Source organism: Temnothorax americanus, unplaced genomic scaffold (genome assembly GCF_048541705.1).
Source record: "Temnothorax americanus isolate GAGA-0224 unplaced genomic scaffold, ASM4854170v1 Scaffold29, whole genome shotgun sequence".
NCBI classification, from domain to species: Eukaryota; Metazoa; Arthropoda; class Insecta; order Hymenoptera; family Formicidae; genus Temnothorax; species Temnothorax americanus.
This window is the reverse complement of record NW_027509432.1, coordinates 1,528,636-1,549,469: the sequence shown is the minus strand read 5'-3', so window position 1 is coordinate 1,549,469 and position 20,834 is coordinate 1,528,636. Positions and strand designations below refer to the sequence as shown.

The 20,834-nt window shown below is 33.8% G+C and overlaps 5 protein-coding genes across 8 annotated transcripts; 2 read left to right on the top strand and 3 right to left on the bottom strand.

The window, feature by feature from the left end:
• Positions 1-84: 84 nt before the first annotated feature.
• LOC143899972 (uncharacterized) lies at positions 85-4,929 on the bottom strand. Its single transcript, XM_077410832.1, has 3 exons — positions 2,745-4,929; positions 1,747-2,440; positions 85-1,096 (listed from the first exon to the last, which is right to left on the bottom strand). The coding sequence occupies exons 1-3, from the start codon at positions 2,874-2,876 to the stop codon at positions 756-758; spliced, it is 1,167 nt and encodes a 388-aa protein (XP_077266958.1). The 5' UTR covers positions 2,877-4,929; the 3' UTR covers positions 85-755.
• A 126-nt stretch (positions 4,930-5,055) lies between these two features.
• Positions 5,056-12,063, top strand: LOC143899960 (uncharacterized). Its single transcript, XM_077410809.1, has 7 exons — positions 5,056-5,203; positions 9,290-9,473; positions 9,723-10,120; positions 10,648-10,959; positions 11,044-11,248; positions 11,424-11,657; positions 11,909-12,063. Exons 2-7 carry the CDS (start codon positions 9,300-9,302, stop codon positions 11,987-11,989), a joined length of 1,404 nt encoding a protein of 467 aa, XP_077266935.1. The 5' UTR covers positions 5,056-5,203; positions 9,290-9,299; the 3' UTR covers positions 11,990-12,063.
• Positions 12,053-16,080, bottom strand: LOC143899983 (ADP-ribosylation factor-like protein 3). Its single transcript, XM_077410857.1, has 5 exons — positions 15,946-16,080; positions 15,125-15,253; positions 14,864-14,995; positions 14,069-14,305; positions 12,053-13,792 (listed from the first exon to the last, which is right to left on the bottom strand). Exons 1-5 carry the CDS (start codon positions 15,946-15,948, stop codon positions 13,751-13,753), a joined length of 543 nt encoding a protein of 180 aa, XP_077266983.1. The 5' UTR covers positions 15,949-16,080; the 3' UTR covers positions 12,053-13,750.
• On the top strand, positions 16,014-17,980 carry LOC143899973 (RCC1 domain-containing protein 1). 3 transcript variants are annotated; one of them, XM_077410834.1, is made up of 7 exons: positions 16,014-16,156; positions 16,459-16,701; positions 16,801-16,991; positions 17,076-17,205; positions 17,288-17,414; positions 17,489-17,663; positions 17,753-17,980. In XM_077410834.1, exons 2-7 carry the CDS (start codon positions 16,463-16,465, stop codon positions 17,923-17,925), a joined length of 1,035 nt encoding a protein of 344 aa, XP_077266960.1. In that variant the 5' UTR covers positions 16,014-16,156; positions 16,459-16,462; the 3' UTR covers positions 17,926-17,980. The 3 variants fall into 3 exon arrangements, with proteins under 3 accessions (XP_077266960.1, XP_077266961.1, XP_077266959.1); XM_077410835.1 differs by having other exon boundaries at positions 16,024-16,169; positions 17,756-17,980; XM_077410833.1 differs by having other exon boundaries at positions 16,024-16,169.
• LOC143899975 (uncharacterized) lies at positions 17,580-20,819 on the bottom strand. Of its 2 annotated transcripts, none has more exons than XM_077410836.1 (6): positions 19,522-20,819; positions 18,942-19,239; positions 18,673-18,837; positions 18,362-18,567; positions 18,003-18,186; positions 17,580-17,866 (listed from the first exon to the last, which is right to left on the bottom strand). In XM_077410836.1, exons 1-6 carry the CDS (start codon positions 19,694-19,696, stop codon positions 17,860-17,862), a joined length of 1,035 nt encoding a protein of 344 aa, XP_077266962.1. In that variant the 5' UTR covers positions 19,697-20,819; the 3' UTR covers positions 17,580-17,859. The 2 variants fall into 2 exon arrangements, with proteins under 2 accessions (XP_077266962.1, XP_077266963.1); XM_077410837.1 differs by having other exon boundaries at positions 18,942-19,260; positions 19,522-19,648.
• Between the last annotated feature and the right edge of the window lie 15 nt (positions 20,820-20,834).

Sequence of the window (20,834 nt, the reverse complement as noted above, 5' to 3'; positions counted from 1 at the left end):
TTCTCTTCACTGTGCGTTGACTGAACTCCAAACTTACTATGAAGGCGCGCGGCAAGCAAAGCCATCTCACTACCCACGCCATCGAGGGCGAGGCACCCTTCTTTGATCTTTTATTCACGCGAGGAACGGTGTGTTACGCCGCGCAGAAACGGAATCGACAGAACAAAATCACATATGTTTCTATACTCTATAGGATGCGTCGCTTTGCAGTCAAAGACTATTTCACTTTTGAACTTTTACCGATTACAGCTTCTAGCGAGAGTGCCTTTGCTCGAAATATGCATTTGTGGTATGCAACGCGGTACAATCATGCATCTTTTTCATCATGGCAAAAACATAGAAGGAAATACGAAAATTAATAGTGCACCGCACTACCGCAGTTCTTATGCTGTAGAGTTCTATAACTCTCTCTGAAATCGAAACATATACATCAGGTAACGTATAGCATCGTACGATTTTGTATACGTTTACATAAAACGTTCATTCTATCGTTCTGTACCGTTGAAGTAACTGAAAGGGGACGGAAAAGACGAGGGATATATAAAATATATCGTGTATCGTTGAAGACAAATTGGAAACTTTTATATATCAGAATATCGTGATATTCCATGCATATCTCTAAAATGAAAATACGACTTAAAACTTTATTTTAAATTATTTTAAATTAATTTACAAACTTTATGAAGGTTTTACTATCGCGAGGGAATGTAATCGACAATATTGCGCAACTTCAACAACTCGATAATATATATTGTTTATTCACCTAACATAATACGCAAGACCGAAAGATACGACGCCGTGGACTTTAAGATATCTTTAAACGTAACCATGTTCATGACCATGAATTTTCCGGCTGTCAATTGATGAGGAATACTGGTCCGCATTAAAATAATGTGAAAATCCTTGGCTATACTAGCTGGCAGCTCGAACCAGTCGCAGTCATAAGTGGCATAAGACAACGCGGCACTTTTCATCTCCAAGTAATCGCCAGCGAACGTGTAGAACGACAGTTGGAGCAGCATAAGAAGTAAAACACTAATGCTATGTATAATCATATGTAGATTGCCGAGAGGTAACGATACGATTAACATGTACCCTAAAAAATGTTATCACAACATTTAAAAACATGCAGTTTTTATTGGAACATATATATTACGAGATTCGATATTGTATTACAAAGATTACAAACAATTAAATAAATCTCAGCCACGTTAAAATGTCATTGCAAATTAGAATTTAAGAGTCAATTTTACAGTCTCCGATTAACTTGATCCTCCGAACTCACTCTTCATCTCTTTCTAACTTATAACTCCTCCTTATATTTATTTCTATCAATATAAATCAACTTTAATCTTGGTTTAATTTACTTTGTATCTCTTTTTAGTTCTGAGAATTAGAAGGAGATAAAACCTAAGTTAAAACCGAGATTAAAGTTAATCTACATTGATAGAAATAAACATTAGAAAGAGACGAAGAGTTTAATCGGAGGATCAAGTTAATCGGAGACGGTACGTAAACGGTAAAGTCGGCCCTATTTTTTTTTTTTTTTTTTTTTTAAAGTTTGAAATAAGGCTCGAGAACACGTACTTGAGAACACTTTGTTTTTTATAAAATAATTAATTTTCTGTTTTCAAAAATTTATAATATGAATTAAACTGAAAATTAATCTCGTCGATCAGAAGTTTAGCTTCGTGTGCGAAAACAATCTTTAACTTTAACAATTTTTTATATTTAAAGGCATATTACCGTCTATACACAGGAGAGTGCTGGTAACGAACAAATACATCAAAACGCTCGCATTAAACGATTCCTCCATACACTCGGCCAGTCGGATAAGGTGACAGTGCCTTTGGACCGCTTCGGCTATCACGCGACGTGCCTCGCTGACTCGGAATTCGGATAGCTTTATACTCAACGCGTCATATTGGGCGCACAGATGCATGGCCAGTCCGAAGAAGAAACTGGTGGTACCGAAAGTTAGTATACCAGTGGTTAACATCTGTATCGCTTGAATGACCAGAAACGCCTGACGCGACGACGCGCTTTCAAACATACAAGACTGACTTCCGTTCTCGTGGCTCATGTTCACATTGTCGATCTCATTATCGAGCTGGCCCGTTTTCACGGTGATCGCTGATATCGCCATAGTGATATAAGTACTCACTATGATGCTCACGAGAAAGAAGGTAAGCACCGTCACGCGTGTCGACATTATCGCGTATTTCTTCATGACCCAACGAACTTTCTTATCCTTCTGCACGGCCCAATCGTCCGTTATGGAAGTGACTATCTCGAGTAATTCCTCTCGGTGGATACGAGGTGCGATTAGTCTTGTAAGGGCTAATAAGGCGGCGGCACCGGTATTCACTGAGTCAAGAGAGCTTTTCGCTCCGTTACAGTGCAAATAAATTTCAGTGAGATAGAGGCACATCGGAACTACCTATAGAAAATAAGAGATTGTCATGAAAAATGGATTATCAAAAAAGAGTCAAATTTATTTTTTCTCTATATTGTGGATATATAATACAAAATTTATGTTGTTAACGCAAGTGCAAGTAGACAAATGAGATAATTAAAACAAAAAAGTAAAATTTACAGAAATTTACTGGCTTAAGAGCACCCTGCAAAAATATTTTAATATTATAAAATAATTGTAATATTAAAATAATATTAATAACTTATTAAAATTTATGTAAAGGATTACATGATTTAGCATCACGTAATCAATGACCCATTTAACTTACTTCTAAAAATACTGCGATGATCCACCTGAGATCCATGAAGATATTTTTCTCCCTCACAGGCCAGATACCGACGCAACTAAGAGCAAATCTGTGCACCGACAATGTCACAGTAATGTCTTTATGGAAGATCATTCCGAATCCGTGGACTCCTGTATACGATCGTCAGATTTAAGGTGAGGCACGCGGAAGAAGTCTCGACTTTTTTCGGAAGATACCGCCGTAAGTATTGCATCTTTTATTCGCGTGCGACCGTCCGCAGCCGCGCTGACTTTTCGCGAGACACAACGGAATGTAGCGAAGAGATCTTTTCTTTGAAAAAGGTCGCGCGCGCCATACGAATGTCGCAATCTACAAAACCGCTACCTTGAGGTACGCGGTGAATAAGCGACGCGCGGATATTATATTGATCGCAGGTCTTCTCTTCTCTCTTGTAAAACTATTTGAATCTTAAAATCTTCTGTCTCTCATAAAAAATACACGTAGGTATATCTGTGAGTCAACGTTGACGGAAAAACTAGAATTTCCTCTCTAATTTCTTATTTATGAAACGCGAATTTAACAATAAGCCCCATATCCCGAGGTATATAAAACAGAGATGTTGAAATATTGCGATGTATTTACACTGCGGTATACAATTTATATAATTTTTTTCCTTAATCAAGAATGTACAACGCTCCTCTCTCTTTTGCTAGCTCGCGGATATTTTAATATTAAATTCTAGCTTTACGTTGTTGTATGTACATATATGTAAAATATTGCATTACATTAGTGCGCGAAGTACCGCGCGTTTTCTACATCGTATTTTTGTTTTATAGAAAGACAAACGTTAGTTGCAAGATTGCTTTTTGCTGCTTCAAAAAAATCTCACGTTGGTCTCATTATCGAGGACGTTAGAAGTTCGTTGTTCTAACATGAAAGAGGGGAATCAATTAGACCTCCTCGGGCGAAGCAAACAGGATAGAATACCAACGAGCTATATAATCGTTGGTTATTCAAAAATCGGCATCGAGTCACAGCTCGTAACCGGTTGAACGTCCCTTCTCTCTATCATCGCAGATCTCTTCACGTTATACCGCGGTGCACAGAGATGACCTTGGCACCTGGAGTGGAAGGGGCCGGTATAATACCTTCGTCCGAACGCACGCGTTCCCTAATCCTTTGCGGGGTCATCGACTGTTCGCCGAAAGAGACTTTTGTGTGTATTTGTATATCAAAGCCGGTTTTCACCACGAAGCAATGTTGCTGCTCCTCGAAACGGTAGTTACTCAAATCTGTGTACAGCGACTTTAGTCGAGTGGGGAACGGTGAGATATTTTTTTTTTTCATCTTATCTGGTGAGATTTCTATTCCAATTCGGTACCCGAATTTAACTATCCGAGTCGTAAGATATTTCGTCGGGGAATTCCAGAAAGGAAGTACATTTTACGCAGCTGTAATTTACATACCGCGACCTGGATAAACTGGCAGAGCTAACCCAATCTCGATAACGGTAATTTTCACTGCCGCATTTCCAAACGTTCATTCATTGCAATTGGCATTATTGGCGGAATATCGTCGATTAGATCGTTCATGGTATTGCGAGGCTAATAATGTACGCATCAAATGGGAACATCAGATGTTTATTTAAAGTCGTCTAACGTATTTAACGTTAATAGGCCGTATTATATTATCAACTGTCATGCAAGAATCATCTTATAAACAGTTATAATTATTAAGAACTGCACATAATGAATATAATGTATACAAAATTATCATATTCCTATAAATAATACAAAAAAATAGTTGAGTCACGAGAAAATCATATGTATTTATGGAAATATAGAAATTCTTATAAATTCTACAATAATCTTAGAGAGATTGGGTAAAATCTTTCTGAATTTATCTGTTTCAATATGTCGTTGTCCGCAAACCTTATTCGTTTACTTGTTTAAATCTTCGGCGTTGAACAAATTTGCAATTAGGTTCTCCATATGTTTAATTGCTAAAAATAGAATAATTTTGTACAATAATAAATGCAACATTTATCTATTTCCAGAAAATTGCTAATCTATTTTAAAAAATTACGTCGCAGAGTTGTTCGAGATTTTTAAACGCTTAATGTAGTATGCCGCATCGTCAAACAAAAATCCAAACGCGGGCTCGAGAATGCTTCGAAGCTTTCCGGAGCGAAAACGCGAGAAATCACGCAAGTGATAATATTCCGGTCGTGGTGCAGGGATCTGCATCGAGTCGAAAGCGCGCTGGCGGTGCATTGTATTGCCGGCTTCAACGCTCCAAAGTCAGGGGACTTGCTCAGGTAGGTAAGTACCGTTCGACGGGCTACGTCTTACGCCAGTCACACCACAACCTTCGTCGTGTCAGGCAGTGTCAGGTGCACGGGCTCCTGAGGTACCATACACGCGCATAGTTCGTTCGCAGTCCGACACAGGCAGCCCGTAGATTATCCATCGGTTTTAAAGGTACGAGGAAAACAATTGCTACATACAAGATTTTCTTTCGTCATCATGATCACAGTACTATTATCCCGGCCGAAAGAGACCTTTCAAACCGGAACCCCTCAAGAGAGCACTTCGATTCTTAACATACTTGGACGTTTACGTGTCTTTACGAGTTCGTGGGATTGACGTGAAAGTCATGAAAGTAGATCATCCGAATGTGAGAACGTAAAATAAAGTGTTTGATTAAAATTTTATGTTTTACGGAAACTTATTGACAGAACGTTATATGATAAATACAAGCGTGGCAGTAAATTGAGCAAATTATAGAAAGTTCGAACTTTGTTCGTATCAATATGTGTCCCGTGTTTTATATTTTTATACTTCTTTAAAAATTTCTTTTATATTTCGTTTATATTTTTTTATATTTATTTTTTATATTTTTTCGTATTATACATCTATCTTATCTTACGTATTATCTCACACTTTTAGTGAAGTGCATTCTTGTAACTCGCATTGCATTTAACATACGCTACTTCAACATATGGTATAATTTTATTAAAAAATATTTTTCATTAATAAGCATTCTATATTAACAAATATGTTACAATATCTTCGAATTTACACAGCAGCTGCGCTTTCATTACAATTGGCAGATCACGCGCTCGTGATATAGGTATCCGTTACAAAGAATAGTTGCGCCGTTAAGGGAAATTAATTTTGTATACACTTGACGAATCAACCCTCCGCGTAGATGCAACCTTCCGCGAGATGCACGCAAAAATTTCCCGTCATAAATAACGTAACGGCAATTCGAGCACCAATGCTCGTATCGCCTTTCCACATTGGAAACATCGAACACGCTCTACTTGACTGCGACTACCGTTGCTGCTGGCGCGGCCACGCGAATTTTTCAACCGGCAATTCCACCGCGTGCGCGCGCGCGCGCGCGCGCCGCCACGCGTGTAATTGCAATCTATGGGGGTTTCGTTTGTCTTGCTGATCACATCGGCGAAGTTTACGAGCTGACTGACTATATCCGAGATGTTAAGTAACTGTTCCGCCGCCTCGACATGGCTATGCGTAAGAGAAAGGACGTCTCACGTGCTTGAACTTGAACTAACACGCACGTTAAAAAGGGTAATCTCTGGCATATACTGGAATGTAAATGCTTTTATATACACAAATAGATTTGTAAATATATTTCTTTATATTTATATTTATTTATAAATTTAATATATAATAGTAAATGAGAAAATTTGAGAAAAACTAAAAAAGACCATAAAATTATAATACGTAATTTAAAATGCATAAAAAATAACTTCCTCCGCTAACTTTTTTATGTCAAAATAAGAACAGCTTGTTTTATCGTTTGTCACAAAAATATAATCGGTGCTTGTGAATAGCGTAGTTCTGCTTAAAGTTGTAAAATTCGATCAAATAACCGACAATGTTTATAGCTATGCGACAAAGCGTATTACAAGAGAACGCACTCGAAATTTTAAACATTTTTTAGTCACCTATCGCTATCATTTACGATAAACGTGCACCTAATGCTTTGGCGATACCTTTTACAGTCTTAGTCATCCAAGGTCTTCTCCTATCGTTGCAACGATATGCGAGTCGCTGTACTTGCATTTTTTAAATACCTGAATAATTTCATTTGCTGAAAATCGACTTAATTATAAATGCAAATACAACTGCAAACGTAGATAACGTAGCGACCTCGTATATAATTGTATTTTACAACATATTAGCGACATTTCTCGTGGAAAATCGAAATAATTTTTAGCAAAATTTGTATTCTAAGCTATTAATTTTTTCTCTTCAAATATCAAGATGCCAATATCTATGTTACTAATTTTTTAATGTAAAATTAACAATAGTCTATTTATAATTACGTATATTAAAAGTGCGGATGTTAAAGAAGCAAACGATCGATAACATTCATTTACGCAAGAACATAACAGTTTTCGACAATTAATAAGTAGCAAAATACTTACAGTTAACATAACGTGAAAACAAATAAGCCAGTATCAATAGCTTTCTCAATCATTTCATAATTACTTTAACTTATAACGTCATATTAATTATAGAAATAGCTTTCTTCCTAATGATAAAATGATCGTGATTATACATTTCAGACTATTCTCTATATAAACTATACCGTTATATTAAAGTTACTGCAATAATTTACACGGAACTTTCGGCGAGATTCGTCAAAAATATGCCGCCATAATTTTAAAAAAGTATATAAGTTGCTTCCGAAGCAAGAATATCACGCCGTCAAATCGCTGACATCCGCTTATGGATAATCAACTTATTGTACGGAAAAAAATGTGCAACTGTACGATTTTAATTTCATGAGTAAGGCGGTCATTGCACCTTCTTCTTGATCACGTGCTACGTCTGCGACGACATTGCAAAAATCCCGCACGCGCTTTCCCTCTCGACAATCTGAGAACGAGGTAGCTTCCGTGTTTCTTACTTTTTATACGCGGCTGTCAAAGATGATTACTAAAAATGTGACAGACAATTAATTTAAATTAAAAGCGAGATAACTTCCATTCACTTCTTTTACTTCTTCTTCATCTTGCGAAGAAATACATCGCATTTTAGTGTAAATTTTCTGATGTCGCGTTCAATAATAATGTAGATTATATACATTCTAATATTCTTTCCTACATAATTTGTAGAATAACTAAACTTGATGTCAGGCTCTGTGACTTTATAAATTATTAAAAATTATTTAAAATTTAAATTACAAAAGAAATTAAGATAACACACTGAAGAAAATGTAGAAAATTAAGAAGTTTCATATTTTTAATTGTTTCTTTTAACTTTTTAAAAATATTAATGTTTAATGATATATATATAGTCAGAAATAAGCAATTTATAATATAATAATAAATAGTGTGTAATAAACTTGCTGTCTCTTCTACTTCCAGATCATTTAATACTTATTTTATTTGTCAACGTTAGACAATATTAAGATATGTTAATCGGGAGATGTGACAGTCGAATCGACTGTTTATTCTTTCGACTTATCATTCACGACTTTGACGCGTTGGAGGTAACGATGACTAACAGTCCATACCGTTAGACCGAATCGTTATTCCAACTGGAGAATGTCAATTTCATGCGGTTTACGGTACTCAAATTGAGCGTTAGTATACACTGGCGTTGCATCATTTATCGTCATTGTCTTCGTTTGTGACAGTTGCTACGATTCTGATCCTCAAGGATACTCGATAATGATAAGCGATAATGTGTGCTCGTTACTAAAAACAAATTAGAATTGTGTTAGTAGACTAAATAAAAGCTTGGATTTTTCTGCCTATTTAATTAATCTAATTAATTCATGTTTTCTATATTTATCTTCATATTCTTTGAATTACACAAATGTTAATAAATTATGAAAGAAAAAAATATGTGCATATTTGATTCAAATATTATCAAAATTACAAAAATTATATTTATTAAATAAATACAGTCAAAAACAGATCAATAATACCGAGCTTGTTACAAACTTTTATTGTATAGAACATACTCGCTAATGTGTAATTGCTCCATATATATATATGTACATTGTGCATTGTACGCACATGTGTAATTGCTCCATATATTTATTGTGCATCGTACATAACGATATAATTGCACAATTTAACTTTTTAATATTTACTCATTCGCATTTCTTTTGCGTGTTGACTCAACGAATTCGTCATCAACGCTTTCGTATGTCTTGCGAAATACGCGCGCATATATACTAACACCGATGACACAGCTATAGAAACAACGGTATATCCGAGTGGCCACGAGCCGAAACGTTTCCGGTATATGTCGCCCGCGTTTTAAAAAAAAATCCTCGCGACAACGACCTCGCACAAGGCTTCTCCTTCTTCTAAAAATAACTCCAGAATCAGGATCCGCCATTAAGGTCAACGACACGTTTCGAGAAAACTCTGTTTTTAATCAAGAGACAAACGAGGCCTCGTTGTAATTGTACGTCATTAAATTGTGGAGAAATGCAATTGCGGCATCGAGTCCTCGATGATTACTCAGCAGGAATATCGTCGAATAACGTCGCGCTAACCAAATGTTGTGTTACAGAAACGGAAGGATGTGGTTGTCGAGGACGTCGCTCCTATTGATACTAGTCGGGCTGGCGAGTTCCGAGAAGAATAATGAGGGCGATGCGTCCAGCGTCTTCATCGAGGAAGCTAAAAACCTCTTTTCCCAGAAGTCGCTCCAAGACATGGCCCAGACTTTTGCGCAGTCAGATTCCGCCAAGCAAGTACGACGAAAATTCGTGTACTTTTCTGAAAATTGCCCAATTCAATTTCGATTTATTTAATTTCTCACCGACTTCTCCCCTTGATATTTTTTTCATTATATCTAAATATGACAAAAATTCTCTTCATAAAATATTTAAATATTTAAAATAGGAATAACTAATTTTACTTAAAATTGTCTTTTCAATTTCTTTTAATGCCTACAAAACGATCGTTCGAAGATTCAAATATAAAGTATGAGAAATTAATAGGTCCGCGACATGATATTCGAAAAAAGATCCGCGGCGGACGATGTCGGCCAGCTCATCTCCGGGCTGAGTAGCTTGATGTCAGGTGGACAAAATAATCAAGGTTTCGATTTATCAATGGTGGGCTCAATTCTGAGCGCCTTGAATACTGGTAAGAGATCGGGAGACACGGAACACAAGGAGGATTCCGGTATAGACTGGGCGAGCATAGTCAACATGGGCAGCATGTTCTTCCAGCAAAATGCAAACAGCGACATGGTAATGGGTCTTGTGCCAATGCTTCTAGATGCCCTAGGTCACGGAATGAATGACAACGATGCCGGGAATAAAGATCACTCTGGACACTCCTGGTTCTTGCCACCAGTATTGGAGAACATTCACGTCATGTGGGAGCATTTCAGGTAGTACTTTAACTACATAATAAAAACGTGATGGACATTGTAAACATTAATCTTTCCCGGTGAAAAAAAATCCTGATAGTATCTTATAATATTTTTAAGAATTTTTTATATTTTAAATTTATAAAAGTTTCTGAAAAAGTACCTTAAAATTTCTTCAAATTTTATAAATTTTCTTAAAATTTTCCGAATTTATATAAATAAAGATTTCTAGAAAAATATAGATTTTTTCAGCATTTCATAAGAGAGAACTCCAATTTTATATTAAACAAATAAAAAATGGTCTAAAAAGTTATAAAAATATAAAAGTTCTGGAAGATAATATGTGAAAAATTCAAAGAAATTTTCCCAACAAGATTACGCTGTCAAAACTAATTAAAGATCAGCAAGATTGATCAGATTATTATATATCTTGAAGAAGAATTTAAAAATATTAAAAATGACTTAATTTTCATAAATGTATTTGATCGTCGATAATTTTTCTGTAACTCCCTTTTTGCCGTAACTAAAAATTCTTTTCTGTACTTCAGTAATTCGGAACTTGGGCAAACGTTATGGAAGAACAGCGGTCTATCAAAAGTAATTGCTCAAATGACGGACGAGAAAGGCAATATCCTCTGGGAGAAGATCCTGGACAGTTTTGAACATCCCGCTATACGTCGAAGGTGGATCAGGTCGCTCACGAATTTTGTGGCCGAATGGATCTCTCACGTTTCGGATCCGGTAAATCAACAACGTTATCTCACGACCATACAATTCGTCGGTAATAGCTTTCTAAAGTCTCAGGGATTTCCAAAAACATTGATGTTCGATGCCACAAAACCAGCGGAGAGTATCTCCAGGTTAGTGTGATAATATTTAATTGTATAATTCTCTATTTTCCCAAGTGTATGTAACACACAGCTAACGTAAAATTTCTCACCCAGATTGGCAAATGGGATAGCGAAGAGATACCTGAACATGAATAACGTCGACAGCTCGCAGTACGTAAGGCCGGCGATATCCTATTTCCAGGAATTAATGAGCTTGGCCTCCGAAAAAGGATTTATCATGTCCCGAATAAATGCACGAGAGCTAAGCAACAGACTAACCGATATCATTAACAATGATTTCATCGGCCCTATTCTCAAGGTAAATACTTTTTTTATACAGTTACAAGACAATAATTATTATCCTCTTGACAAAAAAGGTTGGGAAGGAACCTCTAATCTCGAGGATCATAATCTTTTCATATAACTTATATAAAGCTTAAATTTGTATTAAATTTCAATTTTTCATAAATATTAGCGTATTCATTTATTTTCAGTCGTATCGTGCGTACAAATGGGCGACGAAGATGCCGCAATGTGCTAGTCAAATCTTATGTACCATAAATGAGAAGAGTCAGCAACGTGAAGACGCCAGCAATGAGCTATTTGAACATGTACGCAACAAATTGCTGAGGGTAGCAAGTTTCCCCGCGGCTTGGGCAGTCAGTAATAAGTTAGGAACTAATTTCTGGCCCCTCTACGGAGCCATCATGGAGCATGAGGGATGCATTGTGAGTAAACTATAATCCGTCAACAAAAAAGAAATATATTTCAGTCTAACGTAAATAAAAACTATATTAAATTTTTTGTGATTAATTTTAATTAAAACAACCGAGATAGAGAAAGAAGGATAGTTAACAAAGATCTTTGCTTATATAATAAAAATATCTGTATTTGTTCTATTGGTTTCTCGCGTTGTCTTATTTATTATCTTAATTATTAGTAATTAACGACTTGTATCTTTTTTTCGTTTTGCTTTCAGAGCAAATACCCAGCAGACTGCACCGCTTTCCATGAAGAGGAGATCAGAGTAACTACGGAAAACATTCATAGCGAACTTTGAGTTTAGCTCGACAGCGATCTGTGAAAGACATTAATTGCTAAGTCGCCTCTAAGATTAAAAGAATGTGCCGCGAAGCCGTGTTCTTATTTATTCCATAATTCTAACGTATTTATTGCACAAAAATAAAATGCGCCTAACGAAATTGCAATGATAATTGCGGCGGAATCAATTTGACAGAAGCGACTAGATTATTAAGGAGTGTCTCTACATTTTCTTTGCATGTACAAACAAAGATGTTATAAAACATCAATTTTAAATATTAAATGTTAATAAAACGTAACCAGAGAAACGCTTAGAAGATGCCGTGAAGATATCTAAAAGACGTTCTTATCTCATAAGTGTCTGTGGTCTGATTCAAACCACATTTTTTGGATCTTTGTATTATTTACAAATAAGTTCGTGCTCAAGAACCAAGAGTCTAAAAAAAAGCATATAATATATGCAAAAGGCAATCCAACTTTATCGACTTTTTAATCGGATGATTACATTTAAGTTAAAAATTACATTTTAAAAAACTGCGCTAAGTTTAGCTTCTCTTAATGACATTACAAAATGAAATTGATATTGTTTAATGACATTTTTAACTATATATTTTTTCTTTTAAGCAAATTAGTATCAGAATTTTATCACACGTATCATATATTAATAAAAATATGTGATGTTTTAATTATTACAAACCGCAATGACCTCATTCGTGTGGAAGACAAAAACATCACGCGATATTTTCATCTTGAAAGATGGACGGTTAAGATTTTAAGATCATTTATAATAATATAAACACGTCATTTCTCTCTGATATTTCATATCCAAAGGAACTGTGCCACCAATGTGACAAATACTTTCGTTAATTATAAAATATTACGAGATAAAATTGAATTTCTTAAATATCAAAAAATTACTTCCATATTCAAACGTCATTAAGAGAAATTTAAAAAGTATTTTAAATTAATTATCAATGTCATAAAATTATCAATGTCATTCTGGTACAAAATTGCAGCACGGATCCAATAACCGCGCATTGTACGAAAATATTTGGTACAGATTTTAATCATCTCTAATGAGGAGCTGTTGAAACCTCGCAGCATTATTCAAATTGCAATTCTTTTTACAATTGCTATAATATAATATAGTATATATTCGTCGATTTAGATAAAAGAAAGTGCAGTCATGGGTACTTTGTGCATGCTGCACATTATGCTTTAGCGTGTCTCCGCGATTTTTCTTCGCGAGTGCAATAACACGTGGTGCTCAAATATCTATATCATACGTATAAGTATAAATATTGTATTAATAATTGTATCTATATAAATTACACGTCGTGTCTCTTTCCTCTTGTGTTCCATCTCTCTCTTTATTACTTCTTACTAGACAAATCTATAAAAAAATCTAATCTATTATAGTTAAAACATCAAGAAGGCACGTTAGTTTGCAGCACATATTTTATGAACTCACTATTACACTCTCTTTTATGTGAAAAATAGAACTTCTCGAGTCCGAAATGGACGGAAGTCCGACAACTGGATATGTTCGATATGACGACGGGTTTGTAAAGACCCACGTTCGACATTCGTACGTTATTCATATCGAATGCACAAACAACAATTGTTCTCAGTAACTTTTTGTAAATAGTAGTTAAAAGATATAATAAATAAAGATCATGTGTAAAATGTACAATGGAGATGGTGTAAACCTGTTCCTTTCGTGCGCCCTAAGGTGGCATAAACATCGACCGTGTCTCTCTCGACTTGCATGGTGTGCTTATTACTTCCTTTTAATGTTCTTGCATGCCCACTCTAAACCTTCCTGAAAAATAGAGAACTTATTTCTAAAAGTGTTGCAAATAATAATATAAATAAATATATATACATATAATTCCATAAAATTGTTTTGTAACATTAATGTAAATTTAAATTTTTATTTTTAAATCATCATTTTTACATTTCTAGAATCATTTTTATAGCAGTCTAGATATATATTGTCCAATATACTAAAATATGACAAGTATTAATGATAAAATGATAATTATGCACATAAATATTATATCACATTTTAATATTTAAAAGCAATATTGCTACATACCTTCACGCCCTTGCCCTCAACAGCGATGCACGATTGTATTTGCCAATCACGGTCTTTGATGTTGTGTAAACCGAGCCCTTCCGCTATCTCGGCTGCCGTCACGGCGTGTCCCAGGTCTTGTTTATTCGCATATACTAACAATGGAACTCCGCGTAGCTTTTCTTCGAGTAAAAGTTCTGACAATTCCTGTCCCGTTTCCTCCAGCCTTTTGATGTCTGCACTGTCAACGACGTAAATCTATTGCCAACAAACATTATAGAACTTCAATTTTATTTTTATCTAGGAAGAAAGATACGAGTCTAAAATATCTACACAAATCTCAAGATAAGATTATCTTTATTAATAAACACACAGAAGTGATAGACACTTCTTGAATGTAATAATAATTAATTTATAACATTTGTTTAAAAAAATCGACAATTACAGAAAGCATAAAATGCTCTTTATTGAGAAATTGTATCGTTATAATTATTACATTTATAGAATTTTGCAATATTTGAAAATACATATTCTTGTTTCCAAAAATTATAGGTATATAAAACACACATGACTGCTTTTGATTATTAAAATAATAATTAAGTTATGGCATATATATAGAGAGAGAGAGAGAGCAACACAAATTACTTTTCTTTTATTATATTTTTCATATTAAATTTTGCAATAAAATAATTTACTGTATTTCATTATTGTCAAAAAATGTCATATAAAAATTATATTATTAAATAAAAACAAAACAAAATATAATTAATAATTTTTACATTAAAATTTCAAAGTTTGAGCGTAATAAAGACTTACAAGTACATCCGTGTTCTCGAAATAATTTCGCCAATAAGGTCGAATTTTTCGAGCTCCACCAATATCCCAAACGTTCAATTTGAAACCTTCGCTTTGGACACTTTTTATATTAAAACCTTGTGTTGGAGTCACCTTAATAAAATCAGATTATTATATGTATATTGCATGATTTTTCAAATATTAAACATATTTTTAATGTCAATTTTTAGCACACTTTTTAATAAATTATTATTATGGAAATTAAGAACAAAGCAGGTTTACTTGCGTGATATCTTCGCTTGCCAAAGACTTCAAGATAGTCGTCTTTCCGGCATTATCCAGACCCAACAGCAACAATCGAAGCTCTTTATCAGGACTTGATCGCAATTTTCGTAAGATAGCAAGCAGACCCTGACAAAATTATAGTGAATTAATATAAAAAAAGAAGAAAAAGATCTCTGCATTATTTATTATATTGCACTCATGATCTCGTGAAAGCTTAGAGAAATTCTACTTCGAAATATCTATTTTATATAGAGAATAAATAAATGCAATTTTGTGTATTTCCTTAGCATACTATTTATAAATATAAATTTATATTTATATTATTTTATTACGTTATGTAAAAAAAATCAAGAATTTTGCGATCACGAAAAACAATATTCTCGTGTATATAAATATTTTAAATTTCGTGTAATCAGTGCATGCAATTCCAAGAAGATAATTCCCTTTTTCTAGTTAAATTGTTGAATGTGTACGAGTTATGACGATCAGAATATAGCCCGCAATGTCATTCTTCATCTTCATTCTGAGATTCTGAGTGTGAAGAGAGATATGTAAAGGTGCGCAGAAAGTATATATACAAGTGAATTTTTGTACATTAAAGTTGATAAAAATTGTTTATCTTATTCAACGATGCACTTTGCAATTCTCAACTTTCTATGTAGCGTTTTGGTATAAATTTTGTACACTGCCAATAAAATCTTCGCAGGTTATGTTTCGATTATTTCGTGCAATCAATAGTGTATCAGGCGGTGGTGGGGAGGGAAAGGAAAGAGTGCATAATAAGTGCATTAGGATTTAATTCACGTGACATTTGTTACCATCTTCTTGTTGATATATATTTCAGGTTCTGGAACCTGGAACGCGCGCGCGAAGACGTGTTAACTATTTACTGCGTTATCTCGACGATTTCCATTACGTTATATCAGATTGTGTTGTTTTCCTGGTATCCAAGGAGAACGGTGACATCTGCACATTCTGACTGATGTTACGTGCTGATCAACGCATTTGATACCGTCGGAAGAAGCTACAGTTCGGTTACCACGTGCGAATATATACCTATATATTATATTATTAATATTGCTTACGACAGTAGATAAATAAATACATTACTGTTTTACCTATGATATATTTCATTTATTTATATTGTGTACTTCTATATATTCCTTTTGATAAAAAGCATATTGTTTTTTTAATTATGCCTCAATGACGAGATTAATTATTATTTAAATAGTTTATCAGATAATTTAGATAATTTAATTATCTAAAGTTGAAAGTGATAACAGAATTTTAATAATAAAAAATGATGTTATATATATTTTTATTATTTACAGAGACATGCCGGTGTATTATGCCGGCTTAAATGCCAGTCCGCTGTTTTCAAACCAGGATGGGATTGTCACATCGATATCGCATTTTACTCAAATTCCATTTCCTGGAATCACAGACATTGAGATTGGGTGGAATTACTTTCTTCTGTGGCAAGATACAAAATTATATATCACGGGTAAAATCAGTGAGAAAGATGACGGAAACAGGCCACGTTTAATGCAGATACCAGAGGAGTCGTCGGGAAGGCAATAAACACAAAATATCTGCGTTTTTTTCTTTACAGATTTTAATAAATATTTTTTATTTATAAATTTTTTGTATAAATATTTCATTTTTCAATATAGCTGTGAACTGGCTGCTCCTGGTCGGGATAGTGTAGTTGTTTTGTCCACACGCAATGAAATCTGGAAATATAAAATATATGACGACTCTTGGCAAAAAGTAACACCGTTTATTCCCAGCAATGATGAAATGCAGACTGAACACGCCATCAAACTGTCACAAGCAGGATGTACAGTAGTTTTAACTAATTTAGGTGTGCAATAAGAAATACTCAGCTTAAGCATTACATCGTGTTTTAATTAAATGTATTTTTACTCAAGTTTTTCTACTTTTTAAGGACGCGTATTTAATGCCCCGCTTTTGGTTGAAATGCCAAAGAGAGTCAAGTTTGTTGATCTTGCCTGTGGTTTTGATCATACTATTTTACTGGCTGAGAATGGCGATGTTTACTCAATGGGGATGGGAATGTATGTTACATATGCAAACATGTTCTTTTAGATTAAGATGTTATTTAATAAATGAAATAATTATTATAATTCACAATGGTAGACGTGGTCAATTAGGACACAATGATTTAGAAAACTGTGATATTCCGAAACTTATCGAAGCCTTGGCAGGTCTGAAAGTAATACAAATATCAGCCGGTGGTTGGCATACCGCCGTAGTCACTGATCAGGTTAGTGTAAAAAAAAAATTATTTTAATTGACGTCTAACATTAAATGTAAGTAAAATTAATTTTCAAATAATAGGGCGATCTCTATACTTGGGGATGGAATTCAAATGGTGAACTAGGAATTGAAAGCAAGGACACAAAAGTTCACGCCGTTCCAACTTTGGTAGATTTTAAAAACGACGGTGGAGAGAATATAGAAATTAATGTTAAAAAAGTCGAATGCGGAAATTCTTTTACTATATGCTTAACAGGTAAAATAAATCTTCTCCACATACAGACGCAAAAATTTTAATAAAGGTTGTATTTCCTAGAAAAAAAATGACGTTTGTTTTTTCTTCAGAAGACGGTTTCTTTTGGGGCTGTGGCGCTAACAAGTACGGTCAACTAGGAAAACTTCAATGGAACTTGGAAAATTCGTATAATTTTGTCAAACTGGCCATTCAATCGCTAGATCCTAAAACAGTGAAAAAATTCAAATGTCGCGAATGGGGCACGGCGATAATCACAGAATAACATATTGTACTTTAAATTATTGGACAAGACGAAATAAAATATTCTTTCAGTCTGATGTTCGTATTATCACACATTACATGTTTCCTGCATGCATTTCATAGATCTGTGCCGCTTCGTTCGCTTCTATCAATGGTAGAATAAATCGACGATTATTAGCTAACATTTCTTCCTCGATTAGCGAAGGTGGTGGTGTCGGAGGAATTTCCATGTCTACATCTTTAATTATTTTTCCTTTTGTTATATCATCAGTCATTTTCTTTCCTGAAAACGAAAAATTTGTCAGTTTTTAATTATCATGTAACATTGCGGAACACACTACACAACTGCGTAACAAAATAAAAAATAAGCGCATTATAATTGTAATAAAATATAAAAAGTTGCATCATTATATCGTATCGAATAACTAAATTCATAATTGCTTTATTACGCTGTTTACCTTGAAATTTTTTGCCATTGTTAATTATTGATTCACTAGCAATCTTTTCCAATCGTTCGCGAAGCTGTATGTCAAATGATCCTCCAGGATCCGCCAGTTTAATTTGACGTGGTACTCGAAAAGTATGAGGCATATGAAAGATTTGTATTTGTATTGGTTTTACAAAAACTGCATATATAAGGGAATATCGCAATTCATTAGCATACCTATTTAAAAATTGAACAACGATAAAATCTTACATTGTATATTATCTTTTTTTTAAATATTTAAAAATATTTGAAATAATGTGTGTTGTATTTTCTTATACGTACATATTGTATGTTGCTTCAACAATTATTTCCAGGATGTCGCTTGGATTCGTTAAATTAGAAGATCCGATTGCGTTTGTAGCTGTGAATATATCTCTTTGTGAATTTTCTGTAGTTGATGAAGTTTCAAAGTTTATCGGTAACTCCTCTTGCAAATCATTTGTTACACTAAAATAAGAATCTTTATTTAACTTACTTAAAAAAACGGCACAATAAAGTAATGTAAAGTGTGTGACTCATGATAATGAAGGATTTTACTTTCTTCAATTTACCTGTTTCCATTATTACAATTTGTCAAGTCTCTTCCGATAAAAGAAAATTTGTTCTCTTGAGACATATATTTGGCATCTTCTGTAATTAATTCCTTTTCAGATAATTTGTCCGTAATTAAATTTCCCGCTTCACTGTTGGCAGATGCATCAGTGGTAAAATTTTGTGACATAATTTCAGAATATGCATCCATAAGTAACTCCCAATGCAGCAATCGATCGTTATTGAATAATTTCTCAGCAACATAGAGAAATAATATTCTCATTTCTTTAAAAAAGTCTTCTCGAAGTAACTTCTTATCTATAAAAATATTCTATGTCTCTAAAAAATATATTTTTACTAATTTATTATACCATGTATAAAATTTCCTATTTTACTTAATTATGTATGCTATGTAAAAATTCAGATAAACGTATGTAAATAGATATAGATCTTTATTTTGACAAATCTATTTATATGAGAACATTATATTTCTTTTTAAATAGTCTCTCTGCATGTGTAAAAAATATTTTACCTAGCGCCACTTGTGTAGCACCACCAAAATATTTTATTTAACATATATCAGTTCGATATAAAAATCACCTCGAATTAATTTCATTTCGCCAACCAACCAGCTAATTAATATACTTCTATGATGATCATCTAAACAATTTTTGTAACGCAGAACTTGAAGAGCTACGATGTCCAAAAACCAGAAAGCAGCTTTATTAGTCTTGTAGTCTTTAACTCCCAAAAGATCACCTAGCAATCTGTACATTTATTAAATATTCAATATCTCATAATTCCTTTTTTATCAAGTTTGTTAAGTTCGAATAACTTTTATGTCTAAAATTTCACCAACTCGATGACATAGCGTGGTTCCTCCGTTTCGATCTTCACTGTCTTCCCAACGAGACTGTTAAAAGTGCTCGGAAGAGTCAGCATGTACATAATTCTTTCGGACATCTGTACTTTCAATGATAAACGTTATATGATAAAACAAAGTTTTTATAAAATTATTACTATTATTACAATATAGTAATATTTTCGTTAATAATAATCAATAAACGTCTGATATGTATAAAGTAAACATACATGATGGTAATGTTCATATATTAATTTCAGTAGAAACTTAACAAGATACTACCTAAATCCATGAAAATTAAACATTTTGAACTAATATTAAATATTAAAATGTATATTAAACAACCTTATTTTATCCTTGCTAAAATGAATTAATTGTGTTCTTCTTCAAAATACTGAATCTTTTTCAGAATCTAATATGTTGGACGGTTTCATATATTATAAATTAAAAGCGAAATGTTACACGTCATATAAAGTTATTTGCATTAGATATTCACACTTGTGCATTCACGCGATATGAATGCAATCGCAAAATCCAACAGAGAATTGCCTGTCGCTGACGACGTGTCGTACATCGGGTGAGAACAAAAAAAAAATATTACATTTTGTTTTTACTCATTGGTTTTATTAATTTTTTTTCCATATTTTGTTCAATATTTTCAGAAAATAACACTCCAAAGCGAAAAAACCGTATATTCTCACCAATCCCAATGTATGTATAATATATATATATTATACTTTTCATATATAATATATATGTATATATATATAATATATATATATATATATAATGTATACTTTTATACTTTTTATATATAATATTATTATGTGGAGTAGCGCACACTTTAGACTGTTATGTATCGATACCTTTTATAATTTTATCGATAAATTACAAATATTGAAAAACATGAAACAGACACAGTCGGCGGGGACGCGCGGACTTCGGCGTGGGACTTTTTCTTACGGAACCGTGAAAAAAGTTTTCGCGACGGATACTGCCATCCGCTGCTTCCGCGTCCGCCTGCCCCGAACAAGCGGGAATTAATCAACCG

What these genes read in the sequence shown, in the direction of transcription:
- LOC143899972 (XM_077410832.1), bottom strand. Translation starts at nt 2,876, where the DNA reads ATGATCTTCCATAAAGACATTACTGTGACATTGTCGGTGCACAGATTT. An exon ending in TCATCGCAGTATTTTTAGAA is followed by an intron (nt 2,441 to 2,744) that starts GTAAGTTAAATG and finishes TATTTTCTATAG; the next exon opens with GTAGTTCCGATGTGCCTCTA. An exon ending in CACTCTCCTGTGTATAGACG is followed by an intron (nt 1,097 to 1,746) that starts GTAATATGCCTT and finishes AACATTTTTTAG; the next exon opens with GGTACATGTTAATCGTATCG.
- LOC143899975 (XM_077410836.1), bottom strand. Translation starts at nt 19,696, where the DNA reads ATGTACAGATTGCTAGGTGATCTTTTGGGAGTTAAAGACTACAAGACT. An exon ending in AATTGTAATAATGGAAACAG is followed by an intron (nt 18,838 to 18,941) that starts GTAAATTGAAGA and finishes TTCTTATTTTAG; the next exon opens with TGTAACAAATGATTTGCAAG. An exon ending in CAATGGCAAAAAATTTCAAG is followed by an intron (nt 18,187 to 18,361) that starts GTAAACAGCGTA and finishes TTTCGTTTTCAG; the next exon opens with GAAAGAAAATGACTGATGAT.
- LOC143899983 (XM_077410857.1), bottom strand. An exon ending in CAAGCGAAGATATCACGCAA is followed by an intron (nt 14,996 to 15,124) that starts GTAAACCTGCTT and finishes GATTTTATTAAG; the next exon opens with GTGACTCCAACACAAGGTTT. An exon ending in TTGAGGGCAAGGGCGTGAAG is followed by an intron (nt 13,793 to 14,068) that starts GTATGTAGCAAT and finishes TCTATTTTTCAG; the next exon opens with GAAGGTTTAGAGTGGGCATG.
- LOC143899960 (XM_077410809.1), top strand. Translation starts at nt 9,300, where the DNA reads ATGTGGTTGTCGAGGACGTCGCTCCTATTGATACTAGTCGGGCTGGCG. An exon ending in AGTCAGATTCCGCCAAGCAA is followed by an intron (nt 9,474 to 9,722) that starts GTACGACGAAAA and finishes AGAAATTAATAG; the next exon opens with GTCCGCGACATGATATTCGA. An exon ending in GTCATGTGGGAGCATTTCAG is followed by an intron (nt 10,121 to 10,647) that starts GTAGTACTTTAA and finishes TCTGTACTTCAG; the next exon opens with TAATTCGGAACTTGGGCAAA.
- LOC143899973 (XM_077410834.1), top strand. Translation starts at nt 16,463, where the DNA reads ATGCCGGTGTATTATGCCGGCTTAAATGCCAGTCCGCTGTTTTCAAAC. An exon ending in CCAGAGGAGTCGTCGGGAAG is followed by an intron (nt 16,702 to 16,800) that starts GCAATAAACACA and finishes TTTTCAATATAG; the next exon opens with CTGTGAACTGGCTGCTCCTG. An exon ending in TACTCAATGGGGATGGGAAT is followed by an intron (nt 17,206 to 17,287) that starts GTATGTTACATA and finishes TCACAATGGTAG; the next exon opens with ACGTGGTCAATTAGGACACA.